The sequence below is a fragment of the Mirounga angustirostris genome, unplaced genomic scaffold (assembly GCF_029215605.1).
Source record: "Mirounga angustirostris isolate CCGP_5_RB_7025 unplaced genomic scaffold, mMirAng1.0.hap1 SCAF_5, whole genome shotgun sequence".
Lineage (NCBI taxonomy): Eukaryota > Metazoa > Chordata > Mammalia > Carnivora > Phocidae > Mirounga > Mirounga angustirostris.
This window is the reverse complement of record NW_026991713.1, coordinates 44,574,281-44,590,258: the sequence shown is the minus strand read 5'-3', so window position 1 is coordinate 44,590,258 and position 15,978 is coordinate 44,574,281. Positions and strand designations below refer to the sequence as shown.

Sequence of the window (15,978 nt, the reverse complement as noted above, 5' to 3'; positions counted from 1 at the left end):
TATTAGACAGAAATTGGGGAAGTATTTTGTATTCAAAGCATATCTAAAACCTAATTCATAATGATTCTGTTAAGTATTTAATTTGTGACATTTGCCAGCACAATATTATGTGAGTGTCTTTAAAAGTCTTATTTATGTAGCGTGTTTGATATGCCTCGTTCATTAACATTAATTTATGTTGTATTTTTCTTAATAAGCTAAATTTCATATGGGTTTCCAGCTGTGATAGTTTAACTCCAAAAAGGAACAGTTGTTCTATAATAAGTGACAAGAACACCATTTGTTGGCTGATATTTTAAAAAACACAAATGATATTGACATTTTTGTGCAATTACTTTACAGGGTGTTGTTTTCAAGTTCTCAAATGAATTTGAGATTAAAGAATATTTAGAGTTTTACAAACAAATTGTGTTTCTTACAATTCTTTAAATTGTTTTACTCATTCAGCAGTATTATTGGTTTGGGACATTTCAGCTTTCCATTTGGTTCAGAAATAGAAAATAATAATATTTTTACCGTGTACTTTTAAACTTTTGCTTTGCTAATACCTTTGCACTGTAATGGAATTACAATATGTTCATTAATAATTTTATTTTTAAAAGAAAATTATTTCTCATAAGATCTGAATTGCTTAAAGAGTTACTCCAAATGCCTGGCTAATTCAATTCATTTTTCCTCTGTCAGATAAGTTCATTTTATATAAATATAGTAATAAATGGTAGCACCAAAATATTCCTAGAAGGGTCCACAGATAAATCATGGAATATCGGGTTTTCTACCACTAAGATCAAGATAAGAGGAACTTAAGATTTATATAAAACAGGGAAGATTGAACTAAATGGAGATTAATTGTAAGGTGTTTCAGGTTAGCAATTTTCCCAGAGACCTCTATATTTAAGCAAAATCTCAAGAAATTTTTCAAACAGAGAATAATATATGCATGTACTCAAGACCCAAATTTAGCACATATCATCATCTCATTATTATCTTTACCATGTTCCTTCCTCTCTTCCCCGAGATATCCATTAAATAGATGTAACTCTATCTCATTCATATTTTTATGCAAAGGTATCTATGCCATTTATCTTCACTGCTGTATGATATGATTAAAGCACAATTTATAAATATGTCCCCCATCCGTTGATGGACACTTGGGCTCTTTCCATAATTTGGCTATTGTTGATAATGCTGCTATAAACATTGGGGTGCATGTGTCCCTTTGAATCAGTATTTTTTTATCCTTTGGGTAAATACCTAGTAGTGCAATTGCTGGATCGGAGCAAATGGTGTTAGGATAACCGGACAGTGACATGGAAAAGAATGAAACTAGACCACTTTCTTACACCATACACAAAAATATATTCAAAATAGATGAAAGACCTAAATGTGAGACCTAAAACCATTAAAATCCTGGAGGAGAACACAGGCAGTAACCTCTTTGACATCAGCCATAGCAACTTCCTTCTAGTTATGTCTCTTGAGGTAAGGAAGACAAAAGGAAAAATAAACTATTGGGACTTCATCCTTGGCCCATTTCCCAATGGGGTCTTTGTTTTTAAATGTGTTTGCTTATTTAATCATTGATTAATGAGAGTCTTTTTTTTGTATTCTGGATACTAATTTTTTGTTGCTAGTAAAACTGTAATTTGTCTTTTAATTTATGATGTCTTTTATCATACAGATGTTTTTAGCTCTGTTGTAGTCTGTCCATTTTCTCTTTTATGTTTCATGCTTTTTGTTTTATTTAAGCATCCTTTTTTAATGAAAATTCTTAAAAACATGCTTTGATATTTTTTCCTAACATTTTTAAAATTTTGCATTTTATTTTTTATTTTTATTTTTTTAAAGATTTTATTTATTTGAGAGAGAGAGAATGAGAGAGAGCAAGAGAGGGGAGAGGTTCGGGACCCTGATGTGGGACTCGATCCCAGGGCTCCGGGATCATGACCTGAGCTGAAGGCAGTTGCTTAACCAACTGAGCCACCCAGGTGCCTCTAAAATTTTGCATTTTATATTAAGTTCTTTAATTGACATGGATATTTTCAGTTGTTTCCTTTTGTGTGTTGTGATGTAAATGTAATTTCATTTTTGTTTAGATCAATCTTCTCGGTGCTATTTATGAATTCTCTGTGCTAGTCCCACTCTTCTATAATACCAGCCCTGTCAGCTATCACTATTATAGCCCTTTAGGTTTGATATCGGGTATGATGATTCTTCCTGTCTTGTTCTCTTTTAAAACTGCTACTGTTAACTATGCCAATCTATATGAATTTTCAGATGAAGACAGTTTCTAGGAAAAATCTTTTCAAGTTTTTATAGATTAATTTTGACATTTTTATAATAACAGCTCTTTCTAGCTTAATAAGAAATATAGTTCTTCTTTGTTAGGTCCTTGTGTCAGTTTTGTGATTTTTTTTCCATTAAAGTGCTGAATAATTTTTAATTTCTCCATATAATATTTGATTTTGTTATATTTGTATATTTTGTTTTTGAGAATAAGACTCTTTGTAAATTACTTATTTAAATTAGTTTTTACTAATATATATCAATTCTTGATTTTTATGTACCGATCTGTGTCAGGCAACCCTGTTGCATTCTTTTATTGATTTTATAGAATAATTCTATATATTTGTTTGGATTTCTTTGGGGATTTTTACATCATCTTTGAATAATACTAATTTGTTGTTTTATTGCTATCTTTTGCTTCAGATTTCTGTTGTTTACTTGTTCTATTCTACTGTTGAATATAAGTATTAATAGAGGCCATTTTTATATCTGCCATTTTAAGGAGAATGCATATAATGTTTCACTATTCAGTGTATTTTTTGAAGATGCCCTTTAACATGTTAATGAATTCCCTTCTCTTCCTACTTTACTAAGGTGTATTATTTTGAATGATTTCTAAGTCATAGCAAATGTTTTTCCCACATATGTTAGATCATTATATAGTTTATCTCTCTTAGTCCATTAATGGGATGAATTACATCCATAGAATTTTTGTTATTAAACCATTATTAAATTTCTGGGATAAACTCTACTTTTATTTAAACTCTAATTTTAAAGTCTCTCTCTTCCTCCATTTAATATACATTATATGTGCATATATTATTTGTTGCATTATAGAATACATATAATATATATAACCAAGTTACATTTATATACTAGTATATATAGTGTATAAGTGGGATTTGTCCCAGAATTTTATATCTATATATCCATATGTGATCAAAAATGAAATTAGAGTATCATTTACTGTGTCTAATTTGCCTATCAGTTACAAAAGCATCATAAAAAATTCCAAGGTTTTGTTCTTTTTTATTTTCTTATAGTAATTTGTATAAGACAAGGGTAACATGTTACAGAATTTCCTTTAAAGTTGAGTTGCCTGTAAAACTGTCTGGCATGAATTTGTGTGTGTGTGTGTGTGTGTGTGTGTATGTGTTTGTGGTTTTTTATTTTTATTTTTTTATCAGTGATTAGTATTTTTACTTCTTGGGTCATTTTTGACAACTTTGTAGTTTTAGGGAAAATTTTTTTTTATCTAAGTTTTCATATTTATTAGCATGTTGTTATAGTATTCTTTTACTATTTTTAATTCTTTCAGTAGTTATGTACCCATTTTTATTCCTAATATTGTTCATTTGATGTATTTTTTTCCCCTTGATCAATTTTTCCCAAAACTTTCCTATTAATCTGGTTATTTTATTTTTCATCTTCTCAACCATTTCTTTATTTTCTATTCTGTTTATTTCTGCTCTTATGTTGTGTCCTTCCATGAACATTCATTTGAATTTACAGTATTGTTATATTTCAAATTTCTTTAATTGAATGCCTTCATGTAGTTGCTATTTCAGACACCGTTGAAAACTCCCTATTTTCTTAGTCTCTGGATCTGTGGTCCTCATTTTGGTTGACTTAAATATAGATTGCACTGTTTGAATATCATTGCCTGAGAATAGTAAAAATGAAAAGTTCCCAGTGTAGGGGAGATGCTGAATTTCATAACAGGGACGACTAAGACTTATGTATTGACTCCAAGCTCATGGTTTGGATTGCTGATCTGAAAACAGCAAGTAGTTGGTGGATACTTCTCTTAGCTGGCTATGGAAAAATTATAGCATTGACAGCTAACAGGTGTGCCAATAATAAGTCTAAATGACATGACCTGCATCCATTTTTGGAAAGAAGAACAGTCATATGAAACAATTAGTGAGTGATGTAAAATAATTTGATAAATTGCATAGTCAGGCTTAAAGGATTTATGACTACAGCAGAGAGAAAATTGTTGAGGGCTAGCATTTCAGAATGTATTCAATGACAGTAAGGACTTTCCCTGTGCTTTTGAATAATGTATAGGACTTAGAGTATAAGATTGAAAAGGAATATTATTGCTATTGGAGTAAATAGTAAGATTAAAACATGAAGGTATAAGGTCGGCTCATGGGATCATGAAAAGATCAGCTTAACTAGAGTAGAAGCTGATTATTTGGTCATATGGGGAAAATGTGTTGGTAGGCAATGGTGAGTTTCATTGTGTATGGGCTTGATTGGCTACTGTAAGAAATGTGTTAAAAAGCAGAATTTGGGGGTAGGGAGCTGACATAAAAATGATGGTAATGATGAAGACAATGATGATAACTACATACTTTTGTAGAAGCATATGATATGCCAAACATGTTTCAAGTGCTTCCTATAAATGATTTAAATGAACACTTAGAAAAATCTTGAGGTAACTATCATCCTCACCAGCCACATCCCAGCAGTGTCGCCATCCTCAGTAGTAGTAGTGATCGTTGCAATATTTTAATGCAGGGACTGATGGAGCTCATCTAACTTGTCTAAGCTCTTCCGTCTAGTAGATGGCAAAACTAGGACTTTTAGCAAACATGCTTCTTCAGAAGTAATTATTAAAATTAGTCTGCTCTGGTCCATAGGATGGACTTGAGAAAAAGAATGCATCTGAGGTTGTCGCTGGGAGGCTGTGGAATAATACTGCTGTGCAGTGATAGAGGCTTAGCCTTAGGAAATAATGAATCAAAGAGGACTTCAGGCTTCCAAGCATGGGTGACTGGAGCAATGGGACATTAAGTCTGCTTTCTTACGTCAAGTTTCTTTACCTTTTTTTGTCCTTTTTTTTCTCTTCTTCCACTCTCTTGCCCCATCAGCCTTTCTTTCTGGTAGTCAATTTATGAGTGAGCGATATACAGGATTAGATATTTATTTTTTTTTGTTCTCAGGTGTTAAATCTAGCTATTGTACTGTTGGGAAAAAACAAAGGAAAAAATCATGTTTTTGAAAAACTGTGGAGGATTTAAGATATGCTTTTATTCCAGACCAAAAACCATTCTTCAGTACCAAATGATGTGAGAACATCGTGTTATCTCCACGTATTTCTAGGTTTAATGTACAGACATCATTTAGAAATTTACATTTTAGGGACACCTGGGTAGCTCACATGGTTAAGCAACTGTCTTCAGTTCAGGTCGTGATCTCAGGGTCCTGGGATCAAGTCCTATGTTGGTCTCCCTGCTCAGTGGGGAGTCTGCTTCTCCCTCTGCCTCTGGCTCTATCCACTCCCCCCCCCCCACCCCGGCCATGTGCTCTCTCTCTCTCTCTCTTAAATGAATAAATAAAATCTTTTTTAAAAAAGAAATTTACATTTTAAAAACACTTTGATTTAGAATCAATGTACTAATCCTTCCAGGAACTTAGATAATAAAAAGAAAGTCTTACCTCCTAGGTTTCAATGCTAATCAAAGAACTCAACAACTGAATAGTTGAAACCAAGTCTGGAGGCAAGTTCTAATAACTATTATCCCCGTGTAACTTTGGATAAGTTACCTTATCCTTTGGCTTCAGTCACTCCCATATGTAAACTGAATATAATGATTCCTTACCTGCTTCTATCCTGAAGAAGGGAAAACACATCTGTAATGTGAAATGTAGGAATATACCCACTAAAGGGCTTTTTGAGAGGAGTAAGAAGGGGAAGATCTGATTTTGGTGTGTGTGCTAGTTATTATTAGAGTATACTCATGGCCAACTTATTCCAGTGACCTGTCCTCCAACAATTTATACTTGTTTGGATCTCAGTATTTAAAGTTGTCCTCCTGGGTCAGATTTCTAAAAAGAAGACACTGTAGTGTGTGAAATATTTATTTGGAAAAGGAGCCCAAGAAGGTAGGGAGAGTCTCCTTAAGACTATACTGCAGGGGCACCTGGGTGGCTCAGTTGGTTAAGGGTCTGCCTTTGGCTCCGGTCATGATCCCAGGGTCCTGGGATCGAGCCCCGCATCGGGCTCCTGCTCAGCGAGGAGCCTGCTTCTCCCTCTCCCTCTGCCTGCTGCTCCCCTACTTGTGCTGTCTCTCTCTCTTTCTGTCAAATAAAGAAATAAAATCTTAAAAAAAAAAAAAAAAGACTACACTGCATTTCACAGCCGGTGCAAGGAGACAGGGAAGGAAGAAGCACTGGGCTGTAAGAGTTTCAGACTGCAGCCCAGTTGCAAGAAACATTCATCCAGGACAATGGAGACTCCTTGAGGCAGAATTTCCTGTTAGAAGAGTCCCTGTCTCCGTGGAATGGGCACCTTAATTCCACTGTTATGCTTAATCATTGGCTGCGAGTACACTGAGGAAAGCGTTGCTTTCATGGTGGCAAATGCAGAGGGCCAACAGTAGAAATTTTGAGCAGTACATTTTCACAACTGCCACATCCACATATAGCTGTGGATAAAAAATATCACTATTTTTAACCTTGCTAGTGTTTTGTTCTCACTCAACCTGTCCGAAACTAGATTTGTGACTCCTAGTCTATCTACATGTTCTGTTAATGCTAGCCAATTTATATCTTCTAATTCATCTCCAATCCTGGGCATATTGGTCAAGTATTTCAACTATGTCTCATTAAATTAGATTCCCCTTCATCCTCTTTTGGGAACATCTACTGATTCCAAGAAATGAGTAACTCTAAGAATTTCCTTTCTTTTTCTAAGTTCTTGCTGTATCCAGTATTTCTGAAGAGTAGCATGTAAATATTTTGATTTAAGATCAAGATAATGTAAACCAAATTGGTTAAGAGTACTGATTTTGGAGTTGGATATAAATGGATTTCTAATCCTGGTTCCATAACTTAATGCCTATGTTAATTTGGGCAAGTTACACAACGCTTCAAGCCTCAATTTTCTGATCTGACAAATAAGATAGTATTTTCCTTATAGTATTGTGAATATGGCATGTAGAAGGTGCTTCGTGAATAAAAGGTACATTATTAATCATTTCAACTAGGACTTATAAATTTTCTGTACATTTCCACATTCTTGATTCCATGTTACCTTTTCCCTAGAGTGACTTCAGCCTAGTTCCACTCGTTCCAATTCACATAATCTTAGGACCACATCCCCTACATTATTGAGAAGTGACAGGCCATCAATTATTCAGTATTTATTGAGAACCTACTATGTGCCAGGAACTATTTTTTGCAATGAGTCTATAGCAGTGAATCAGATAAACCAAGTGTTCAACTTGATGAAGCTTATAATCCATTTCCTCAACCTCTGTGTTATATAATTCAAAATGTCTTATTTATCTCTACTTCCCTTTTCTGCCTTAGTCCTGTCTCATAGGAAGATTGTCCTTATTGATTTCCAATACTAACTGTAATTCTTTTCTTACCCAGCTATCCTAGAATCTTGGTCCAAAAACTATCTCTTGATCTACTGTGTGTCCACTCTCTGTCTCCACTAGATCATCTTTTTCTTTGCATAAAATATTCCCCCATAATCTTACAAAGAAAAATACAAACAAACCTCATGTGGACATGCTTATAGCTTTTTCTTTTTTCCTTCTGTTTCCATTGTTTTTCAACCTGGCTTTCACACCAAGTCTACTTAAATAGCTCTCTCTTAAATGCGACCTACTATGGCCTTCTCAGCTACTTTTCCCCTTAAAATCTGAAGCACTTACTCTTTTTTTTTTTTAAAGATTTTATTTATTTATTTGAGAGAGAGAGAATGAGAGAGAACACATGAGAGGGGGGAGGGTCAGAGGGAGAAGCAGACTCCCTGCCGAGCAGGGAGCCCGATGTGGGACTCAATCCAGGGACTCCAGGATCATGACCTGAGCCGAAGGCAGTTGCTTAACCAACTGAGCCACCCAGGCGCCCTGAAGCACTTACTCTTAATGTCTTAAAACATGACACTACTTAAACCCAGTGCTACTTCTGTTTTTTCATCACAATGTGTCATCTTTTGCTCTTAATTCCATATCTGCACTGATTTTCTCAGCAGTTATTTATTAGGTACCTATTATGGACACTCAAGTGCAGATCATACAGACTCTGGAGAGAGAGTCTAAAATTCTGTTTTCTCTCTCCTTCACTAAAACCTCAATGCTTTTCTCTTAGCATTAAGATTTCATAAAGAATATTCCACTACAAATGCTAATTTAGGTCTTCAATCATAACCTGCTACTGAATTTCATTCCTGTGGTCACATATGCCTTCTATTCTTCTGGTTCCCTACCTGTTCCTCAAACTCCACATGTTTTAAATGGATGTTACCATATTCACCTAACTCTTTCTTTTAAATTCTATATCTCTGCTAATACCATCTTCCAGTCACTGAAACTTTAAGGTTTAAAGTGATCTTTGTTCTATTCCTTAAACTGATCTCTGGTTTATCCTTATTGTGACCATTATTTGTTTCTGCTTCTAGTTCTTTTACTTCCTTCTTAGAGTATCATAGATAAGTCACTTGCCCTTGAACAATGCAGGGATTAGGGGCACTGACACCCTATGCAAAAACCCATGTATAACTTTGACTACCCCAAAACGTAACTATTAACAGCCTACTGTTTTTTTTTTTTTTTAAGATTTTATTTATTCATTTGACAGAGAGAGAGAGACAGCAAGAGAGGGAATACAAGCAGGGGGAGTGGGAGAGGGAGAGGGAGAAGCAGGCCTCCTACTGAGCAGAGAGCCCGATGTGGGGCTCGATTCCAGAACCCTGGGATCATGACTTGAGCCGAAGGCAGACTCTTAATGACTGAGCCACCCAGGTGCCCTAATTAACAGCTTTACTGTTTACTGGAAATCTTACCCATAACATAAATAGTCAATTAGCACATATTTTGTATGCTATATGTATTATATTCTATTTTCTTACAATGAAGTAAGAGAATACTATGTTATTAAAATCATAAGGGAGAGAAAACACATTTATAGTACCGTACTATACTTACTGGAAAAAAAACCCTGCATGTAGGTGGACTTGTGCAGTTCAAATCTGTGTTGTTCAAGGCTCAACTGTATTTTTAAAACCACCTTTCCAAAATCCTTCCTCATCTTCTAAATAAGATCTAATTCCTAGCCCTGGTATTCACTCTTCTCTAACGACTGCTGAAATCTTATATTCCATCAAATCTTCTATTGCCTGGGTTTATACCCTTTGTCCCTCAGTATCACCTTCCCTACTTGTGCTTCTCACTTTCACACCTGCATGACCATACAAAGGCCATTTGCCATACCATACTCTCTGTTTAACTTTGCTCCTGGAATCCCGTCCATCCTTCAAGGTCCAACCCAAACATCACGTTTTTAGATTCCCCTTTACCCTTCAGCCCCCCAGATATAAGAACTTCACCCCTTCTGAAACACAATAGAGTATTTTATTTCTTTGTTATTCATCATATAATATATTGTATCTTCTCATTTCACTTAAGAGGCTTTGAGGTCCTTGAGGACAGAAACTTATGGCGTTCCTATTTGTATTCTACAGGATACTGAGTACACTGCCTTACTCAATAAGCATATGTTAAAGGAATAAATTAGGTGAGAAGATCTTCCTCTCTTCCAAAGTGATTACTTATCACTAAAGTACACTGATAAAGTAATAAACTGTGTATTCTGGCTGAGTAGTCTTCAAGAATACAAAGTAATTGCTGTACTTTTACTAATTTAGCTTTCTCTCTCATGCAGTTCTAATGTTAAGAGAGCACCTTCTCTGAGCCAGGCAAAGGCAGCAGGGGTACCAAATCATGAGGACACAGTCCTTTCTCTGGAGATGTCTATAAGACTGGCATGCATACAGATGAGTACAATGTAAAATGAAAGAAATTTTAGCTGAGAACTTATATGAAAAAATACTCCACATAGGAGAATTACTACATGAGGAATGGGTTTATAAGCATACTTTTTTGGAATATTCTTTATGAAACCTTAAAAGAAATCAGTAGCTTCCATTCTTATATCTCCCTGAACCTTAGTATAGCAAACACAGTGACGGCTTTTCTTGAGCAAGTCTTAAAATTATAAAAAATCTTGCACAAATAGTGTATTTATTTCCCATAAATCTACTTAGGCTGTCTAACATCCATTTTGTTTGAATGGGTCTAGAATTTTGAATAACAGGTGAATATAAGTTACAATATTTTAAATGGTATTTGCTTGGTTTTAAAGGCAAGCTGGAAGGGGATTTGGTGTTTTCTTTAAAAAAAAAAAAAGGTTTGTGGTGAGTTATGCCTGCATTAAGAGGTGTGATCTTTGTTATAATCCATACCTAGTAGGTGCTCAGTGTATGTTGGCTGAATGATAACAGTTGGAGAGCCCATCTGTCTATGCAGTTCTATGATATAGGGATTTTCAAAATTTAGCTTTGGAAAGAAAAGGCTAGTTAAATATAGAAAAGTGCATGCTACTCCCGAGAATTTTAAATGTACAAGTGGGCAACACAGACATATTTTCTAAAAGTTAGCTAAATTACACAGTATAATAATAAAATAAGTCCAGTGGTATTATATAACTTTTAAATATTGATTATATTTCTAGGTTTTATTTCATATTAGCACTCAACCCAGACAGGAAAACGGGTACATTCTTTATGATTAGAAAGAACTCTTTTGCCATTAGACCATGCTAAATTGATAGTTTTTATAGCCTGACAAGAGACCAAGTCATCATTACCTGGAGGGAAACAAATCATCTGAAGATGACTATTCTGTTCTGAAGGAAAGTTTGAGTTGACTGCTTGAGATTCTAAGTTTCATTTCCCAAGTGGCAAGGGTTAGTTTCGCTGCAGAACTGACAGTTTCTACCCTCTGGGTGGGTAGATTAGACTGGGAAATGTATAGGAGGAGAGCTTGTCAAGGAAATTCAAGGAGCAGAGCTGATAAGTTCTAGAGGGAATTCTAACCTGGTCCTCTGATTGAATCATAAATGCTTATATTTTATGGACTTACACAAGTGTGCAGAAGATAAAGAGGAAGAAGCAAAAGAAAGAGCAAAGAGTAGAAGGTGTGGGAGGAAAATACATCAGAAGAGGCATAAAACTTTATGGCTTGTCCAGCTTATCATTTATTGAGCATTTATTAAAACACCAATTTGGGGAGCATTTTTGGTGATGATTGAAATTTTTTGAGATTTCTTTAATGACAGTTCATGGAGCTGAGTACTGGACTGCATTAAAATTCCAGAGTTAGAGGAAACAATTTTTAACAAACAATAGAAATTCATTTTTGTTACTGGACCGACTGCCACAGTTCAGTTCCCGGCAGGATGAATCCATGTATGGTTCTTATGATTCTCTTATAAAAAACAAATGACGAGTAAGAAATGAGCTGTTGGAGGGTGTGAATTTGTAATAAGGATGAAGTGGGGTATGTAGTCGTCAAGGGATTTTTTCCCCCTAAAACCAGGCTATCATTTATATTTATACTTTTGCTGCTTGTAACCCATTGCTTCGTACTTAAACAACCTAGTGCAGACTATGAAACATGTTCTTGAAGTCTTATTTATATTTCACACACAAATTTGTGATTATCCAGGCTTCATCATCACTTGGAATGTTTCATATTGATTACATGTCTACCCTTTCTCACTGATATTTCTCCACAGTATTATAACTGTTATAGGTGAGGTAAACTCTTAAACTAGTATTTTCTTCTATTATTCTAAATATTTATATCGATCACATGTTTTTCCTGGACATAAGGCTCCATTCAGCCTCTAAACAAAGTAGATAGGAAATTAAAACAAGTAGCCTGATCTAATACTGAGAGCTAATACTCATATCACGGTTACTGTTTTTCAGACCCAGTTTGCCTTACATGTAAGCTTCAGAACAATTACATTACATAAGCCCTAGTATTGCCTACACTTTACAAGGTGAGACAAGTGAGGAACAGAAAGGTTAAATAATTTTCTTGAGTAAACATAGCAAGATAAGTGTCAGAGCCAGGATTTGAACCCAAGCAGTCTGAACACTTGGTATTCCTTACTTTCCACTTTTGTAGCTCAACTTTTAGTTGAGCCAGGGGTAGAGTAAATGGCTATGTTACTCCAAAGCTCTATTTTAATATGATTATTTATTAACATGGGTATCCCTCTCTTACTAGATTATGAGCTTGTAAGAACAAGAACCATGTTTTATTAACTCTGTCATAGATGGCGTTCAATAAAAATTTTATTACTCTTGAATTACAGCTTATTATTGCCTTGAGATACTCACTCTGTCCAGGAGACTGGCCAGAAGTCACTGGTTTTATATCCACAGAACTTTTAGATCCACAAAACAAAAAATTCAATTGTTATCTGTAAGGTGGGATATTGTATTCATGATTCTCTTGTTTCTTTTCTATTTCTAAAAATACAACAGCATGAATGAAGCAGAATTTTTAATTGATATAGGATAATTGTAGAATCATATTACTTCACTGAAATTTCTTTTTCTTTTTCTTTTCTTTCTTTCTTTCTTCTTTTTTTTTTTTTTCATACTCTTTCCTATAGGGTGCTGCTCTAATTAGAATGCTGGCTAATTTTATGGGCCATTCAGTATTTCAAAGGGGTTTGCAAGTGAGTAAAATGCTTTCTATTTTTTCTTACATTTTCCTTGTCAATATATTTATTTTAAAGATATTTCACAGCTTGAGAAATTGCCAATACAAAATTGCTGCATTTGACAGAAAACTTTAAGATGAATAAGGTAAGCAGTGTCTTTCCATATGACAAATGAAAGTGGTAGATAGGATTCTCACTGTATCAACTGGTAAAACTTGAACTATTATGCAATTTAGATCTGTTAAATATGCATTTTTAAATTGAAGTATTTTTCAAATATGTGAGATTCTAAATAAGTGGCATAGGATTTTCTAAAAGCCTACTTCTCTTTCCTTCGATATAAAAGTTAATGTAAAGTGAAAATAAATTATGTTAGACTTAAAATCTTAATGCAATTTTTCAGACATGTGCCTTTTATGTTGTTGTTGTTTTACTGTTGATATGCGTAAATTGTTATTTGTTCCTAAGATACTTAATGTTTTTAAAATTGGAAATACAGTGTTTTAAATAAAAGAAGAAAAAAGAAGCAGTGTTATACTGCATTTAAAATATGAAGTATGGAATCTAAGAGTGATTCTTAAACAAGGAGGATTCTTAAACATTTTAAAGCAAACACAAATATAGAAAAATAGAACTTTTATTCCATTGAATCTGTTGAAGTAAATCATGTTTCTAGCAGCTGTGATTGATGAATTATTTATGATGTATTCTGCTACTTAGAAGTGTCCTTTAAAGTAAATTGATGTTCACCTGAAATACAATTATGCTAAGACAGAAAGAGCAATCAATCTTATCTGTTCTTAGTAAGCTTTTCATTTTGAAATTTAAATAAACTACATATGGGATTAGGTCATATTTTAGTAGTATAATTCTATCTTTACCCAAATAAACTAATAGATAAAATACAAAGCAAGAGTTAAATATGTTATGACAGTTACATATACTTAACACAACAAAGAAAAATATATATAAATTTGTTGAAGAATAATTTCTCTTAGGAAATATTCTTACAGATTTGTTCCAGCAGGGGTTGAAATTTACTATAATCAGCTCTTTCCATTCGGGACACCTTCAGAATAGCTGAATTCTATTAAACCTATTTGACGGGTGCTCAAGTGTCTATTCTGATCACATAGTTGGGAAAATCTTTTTTCTCAAGGAGTGCCCTCCATGAATATCAACTGTCTGGAGGAATGTCCTTCCTATCCCCAATCCTTTATTTTTCCCCCTGAAGTTGTAGTGCTACAGTTCCAGAAAATATCTAAGCTTTCATAAGGGCAACACAAATTGAATTTGATTTCCTGGTAGCGAGTTGATGTGAAATCACTTTCTGTATAAAAATTTTATTGTTTTTCCTCATCTGTGGATTTGCTCAGCAGATTGAATAACTCTAGTTATATTATTTGGAAAGGATTATTGTTTTGCAAAGTTTTTCTTTAGCCTGTCGCTTTTTTGGTGGTATGCAAAAATACATCAATTTTTAATACACCCTTACTGACCCAGTCTCTTCAGTTTTATCTGAAAAAGAATATAGCCTCGAACTCCTATTATATTAAACTTATATTAATGTGTGCCTTTATGCTCTGATACATGATTTGGTTAATTCTCAACTGAGGGGACTCTATGTTTGTCAACATTGCATTTCATTTGCCTTGTGACATCTCATTGATCAGATAGATCTGTATCCTTCAGTACTTCGCTTGCAGCTTTATTTATACTCATCACTCAAACTGATTTAGTGTATCATCAGCAGTTTGGATTAGTTTACAGTAGATCCCTATGTCTAGGTGATAAATTATCATCTCTTGTGCATGAAGATGTATGGGATACATTTTGGAAATGACCTCCTGAACAGACAGTTCGTGTCATGGTGCTGGAGTGGTCAACGAGTTGATATTAATATATTTCGCATCCACAAGGCTCTGGGGAGTCTTGGTTTACATGTTGTTGTAGGAGCTAATCTGGACTGTCAATGCTTACCTCTGCTGGAAAAATCTATTAATTGTTTTTACATTAACCATGGCTGTTTCTGTGTTGGCAAATGGAAGTTTATGTTGAAGACAGCTAGAGTTAGGTTTGTAGTCAATCCCAGACTGCAAATAGTATGTTTTTCATATACATTTTTCTCCCTCCTTTCTTTTCTTCCTTCTTCCCTCTCTTTTCCTTGCCTTTTCTTTCCTGCTTTTTTTCTTCAGCTTATTACTTGGACCTTTCATGTTCTGCACAGGAACAATCTTATAATGGAGTTTTCTTCTAAAATTTGTGTTCTCCTACAGTTTTTGTATCATTATGACCTGCCTTAAACCCTTTTGGGAACAAGGCAACTATTTTTCACAAATACAACCACAAATATATAAAACATATACAGCTGACCCTTGAACAATGCACAATTTAGGGGTGCTGACCCCCTCATCCCTCCCAACACACACAGCCAAAAATCTTCATACAACTTTTGATACTCAAAAACTTAACTACTAGTAGCTTACTGTTGACTGGAAGACTTACTGATAACATAAACAGTCAATTGACACATTTTTGTATGTTCTATGCATTATATACTGTAGTCTTACAATAAAGTGCTGGAGAAAAAGTATTATTAAATATTAAGGCAAGAAAATACCTTTACAATGCTGTACTATAAAAAATCCACATATAAGTGGACCTGTGTGGTTCAAATCCATGTTGTTCAAGGGTCAGCTGCATATCTTATATAATATACACAATATAAAATTTAAAATCTAATATAAATAAATATATACTAATATATAATAAATATTAATAGCTATAAAATAATTTATATAAATATAATACTTATATATTAAAAATAATAAAAGTAATATAGAAAGGTAGTAGATTTCTGGAAAATTTCTGGAACAGTTCAAATGTTCATATTTAACTTACAAAGTATCTGAGTATCAATTCAACTCTATTCATCTACCTTTTGTATTGGAAAATACATTTTCAATTTCACTTCACCCATATATTTCTCAGTAGGAAGGGACTCTAGAAGCTTTTTGAGAAAAGTTTTATTCCTAATAACCATATAATTCATTTGATCAGCTATTATCACAACTTTCCTTGGTCTGGTCTTATTGATATATTTTTTTCTCATTCTTTAATTTCTTAAATTTTATTTGATGCTTAAATGGT

General features: G+C 34.0%; 1 protein-coding gene across 1 annotated transcript in view; it reads left to right on the top strand.

Annotated features, from left to right (window-relative positions):
* TRHDE (thyrotropin releasing hormone degrading enzyme) overlaps positions 1-15,978 on the top strand; it is a 364,327-nt gene that overhangs the window by 234,621 nt on the left and 113,728 nt on the right. Inside the window, exon 7 of the mRNA XM_045872950.2 lies at positions 12,778-12,843. Within this exon, the coding sequence (XP_045728906.1) occupies positions 12,778-12,843 (66 nt within the window). The remainder of the gene's footprint in view (positions 1-12,777; positions 12,844-15,978) is intronic.